Source organism: Amphimedon queenslandica, unplaced genomic scaffold, assembly GCF_000090795.2.
Source record: "Amphimedon queenslandica unplaced genomic scaffold, v1.1 AMPQUscaffold_10440, whole genome shotgun sequence".
NCBI classification, from domain to species: Eukaryota; Metazoa; Porifera; class Demospongiae; order Haplosclerida; family Niphatidae; genus Amphimedon; species Amphimedon queenslandica.
The window spans coordinates 1-3,915 of record NW_003549294.1 but is presented as its reverse complement, the minus strand read 5'-3'; the positions used below and the strand labels follow the sequence as shown (position 1 = coordinate 3,915).

Below are 3,915 nucleotides of genomic sequence, written 5' to 3'. Positions count from 1 at the left end.
TCACAATTGAGTGAGTTTAGGGCCCTTAGACTAGCGAACTGCTGCTACAACACTTCACTTGGAATGAAATTTGAGTGGCTATAATTGACCAGCAAGAAAGATTTAAAGAGTCCCACACATATTAAATGAATAAATAGTCTTGATCTACTGGAAAAGAGCCTCGTTTACCTCCAGGGTACTACCGCTATTGCTAGGCATTTTTTCATGAGTTAAAAAGCTTCTACTACCTAGAGCTGCTCTCTAAACATCTTGGGGCAGTAAAGCAAGACTTTTCCTAACAAAAGAGAAGCTCTCTCATATGTAGAGCATGCAATTGTAAAGATATACATTCTCAAAGACAAAAGATAGCAACAGAATGAAAGACAGACAGACAACAGTAGTACCTAGTCCTTGCCTATGCAAAGCTGGGCGAGGCCAACAATAATTAGCTCCCATTTTTATGAGTAGGTTTTGTGTCTAAAGAATGCATTTGAGCTAAAAACCATAAAAACAGTTTTTATGAAGGCTTTTGTCCAGTCAATTAACTGAGTTCAGCACAACAGCATCTTTTGGTGATTGTGCTTGTCAGCCATTGATCATTGCATAACGTTTTGATATTATTTTCATAGTATATTTAATTTCAAGTTTACCGAAAGGAATTCATTAGTTTTTGTATATTAATCTAACCTCTCTTGGAAGTGTGTATAAATCTATGGTTTGTTTTTAGAAGAAAAGGCAATAATTATGGTTCAAGTCTGCTGTTTTGCAAATGTTCAGGGCAAATTTCAGTCATATACCCAGTGGCGTAGCTACACTAGGGCCTACTAGGGCCAGGCCCGAGTTGCTATAAATTGTGCCCTGGTAGGCCCTTGTGGCTTACTTGAACTATTACAGAGAAAAGCAAGCTCAAAAAGCTGTGGTCCATTGGGCAGCAGTCTAGGAAGCCATTTTAACAATTATGGTTAAATTATTAAGCTAAAATTAAAAATTATTAATACGCAGAAATGAAAAATACCATAGATACGTAGAAACAGGCATATTTTGTGCGGGAAAAAAGGGTGTAGTCAAAATCTCGGCACTTCACACGCCCAATTATTTATCTTGGTTCTTGTCCTTTTGCTGCTCTGCCTACGCCACTTCACACACCCCATTATCAACCACTGGAGTTATGATCTCTTTCAGTCTACACTGTACAGTACATGTTATTATACATGTACCTTTAAATTCTCTATTTTCTACAGATTCCTCTACCTGATCCTGTTACTGGTAGATACTGTCATACTGTATCATCTTTTGTTCTTGATCCTAATCATGTGTTCCTAATAGTAGTGGGAGGTGGTATAAAGAGAGAACAGAAACATGTAGGAGGAGGAGTAATGGAATGGATTAATATACCTGTCACTGATTCTAATATCACAATGGTAGTTGAACTAGGTAATATTAATTATTTATTTATCTTACAAAATAAATATTTTACATGTATTACTGTACAAGATAATTTATTGATGAGGGGATAATTGGTGACTCTATGAAGGAATAGCCAATATAAAATCCCAATTTTGTTTTAATCTGAGCATGCTTTATGATAATTATGACATTATGTGGCTATGTGTATTACTTCCACACACAAATTTAATTTCTTTTTGTGCATTACCTGGGTAGATTTATGATTCAGGTACACGTAGCAGCAAAAACTATACCATCAGTATCGTTTTTTGCCTGTTTTATGCTTGCAATTACAGATTTCAAGTGTATCAAACGATGTCTTACCTTTTGTTGTGTAAAGCAGCCTCAGCTTTTCTGATGATGTGGGTGGGGTAATTAGTAGCCTGGTCCCGCCTCTTTGTTATGTGGGGGTGGCGCAGAAGAATCTGGTGACACTGCTACAGAATTTGTTGCAGGAAGGAATGCAATAATTAGTAGTTATTGAAGTTATTAAAACATTATGCTTTTCTTTTTGATGCTTTTCTTGACAAGTAAGCTTCCTTGAATGAGGAGAGCTGCAGTAGTAAAAGGCAAGAAGAAATTTATCGAAGTTCTAGTTAATTCAAGGACAATATCTGCGGGAATGAAAACAGAAAATCTGTATACTTTTCAGCCAAGTTGAACATGAGAATTCTTATTCTTCTGTTACTTTATGTACAGTTATTTTCTGTTCCTTTGCTAGCATTTATCATATCTACGGCCGGTTTGTCAGTCATACTTGCAGCCATTTTGAATAGGTCACATGACAAAGTTAGAGTGCAGTAATCTGATTGGGACGCTCAATCCTGTGCTTAGTGCCACGAATTCTGTAACAGTGTCACCAGACTCTTCTGCGCCACCCCCGCACAACAAAGAGGCAGGGCCAAACTAGATAATCAGTGGATGTGGTCAAGTAATCCTGTGTGCATGAATTTCTCAAGAGTAAGCCTCCTTTGTGGTTTACTGATTGTTTTCATCACATACAAATTTTATGAATCACATGTACTGTATGTTTCTGTCCTTTTCTCTCCCTCACTCAATCACTTACTTATTTTATTCCTTCCTTTTCCTTTTCCTTCTCCCTCCCTCTCTCCCTCAGTTTTTAATGATGGTCAATGGTTATTGGGTCTAGTATTAGATTCAGTTAATATTCCTTTATTGTATGAACAAATACTAAAAGAAAGAAGAAAGGAATTCATGACAGATAAAGTGAAGGAGCTTCAAGTTATCAATGAGTCTTTACGTCATGATCTACAAGTGGCTAGAATTAACAACCAATCACTTCAGGAAGCACTACTGGAGACTCAATCACTATCAGGTATGTGTACATGTACTGTACATATGATCAGTCTTGCTTTATAAAAATTTTTTTTGTTTACATAATTTGCACTTACATGTATGTTGTAAATACATGCACTCTATACAAAAATGAATTTTCCATTTACTATTGTTTATTTTCATTATTTTATTTGCTAACATTAGAAACACAACTACTAGAAACTAAAACTCTTCTTACTAAACGAAAGAGAGATCAAGAAGACTCACCACACTCAGGTTAGGGAGTATAAATGAAACCATAACTATTGGGAAATATTGTATTTGGCAGATTTTATATTGGCTTTTATTTTCCTACTATTTATTATGTTGAGAATAAGAAATAATATTTTTGCAGATAATTCTAAGAAGCTTAAAACTGATGAACTAGAGGAATCAGTGGAGGAGAAACAAATAATGACTGGTTAGTGTATCATCAGTACATAATATTAGATGAAAGAATATTCTATTAATGTAGGAGAATATGAGGAACTTAAAGCTGTAGTTGCTGAATTATATATAACTGAACTATTGGAAGAGAAGACACAAGTAGAGGAACAACTTAAAGAAAAGCAGATAATTATTGGTGAGTCAATAATACACAGCATGTATTGAATGAGAGAATAATTGTATAGATAATTTCAAGACTACAGTATCTGAGAAAGATGCATATATATCTAAACTATTGAAAGGGAAATCACAAGAACAGGAAAGGATCACATCCCAAGAGGAACAATCAATCAAAGAGACTAGTTCTGTTGAAGTTCAGTTCAACTACTTAATACCATCAATGGGTAAGAGATATGCTAGCAAGTTTGAGCTGATTTTCACTACAATTGGATTTTTAATGTTACTCAAAAATTGAGCTTAAATCCCTGTATATAGTTTTACCCCGACTATGAAGCACAGAGCTTTTGGCCAAATTTTGCCAAAGTGACTATGAAATAATTTTTCATTTTTATAATTTTGTGATACATTATACATGTTCTTATATGGCAAGTTTGAGCTGATTCTGATCAAATTATTTTTTTATGAATTTTCGAAATCCATGCACATATGTGGCTTATCATAACAGGAGAGAATTAAAAAACACAGCTAGATGTACTATGTAGTGCTTGTCAGCTCATGAAGCATGCTGTTTAGCTTAATTAGTAATTA

At 34.9% G+C, this 3,915-nt stretch overlaps 1 protein-coding gene across 1 annotated transcript in view; it reads left to right on the top strand.

Annotated features, from left to right (window-relative positions):
* The window catches only part of LOC109590149 (uncharacterized), a 6,453-nt gene extending 2,544 nt beyond the window's left edge, over nt 1-3,909 (top strand). Inside the window, exons 5-10 of the mRNA XM_020006076.1 lie at nt 1,221-1,413; nt 2,543-2,761; nt 2,926-2,997; nt 3,116-3,181; nt 3,236-3,343; nt 3,393-3,909. Of these exons, the coding sequence (XP_019861635.1) occupies nt 1,221-1,413; nt 2,543-2,761; nt 2,926-2,997; nt 3,116-3,181; nt 3,236-3,343; nt 3,393-3,622 (888 nt within the window). The 3' untranslated portion in view covers nt 3,623-3,909. The remainder of the gene's footprint in view (nt 1-1,220; nt 1,414-2,542; nt 2,762-2,925; nt 2,998-3,115; nt 3,182-3,235; nt 3,344-3,392) is intronic.
* The last annotated feature ends 6 nt before the right edge of the window (nt 3,910-3,915 follow it).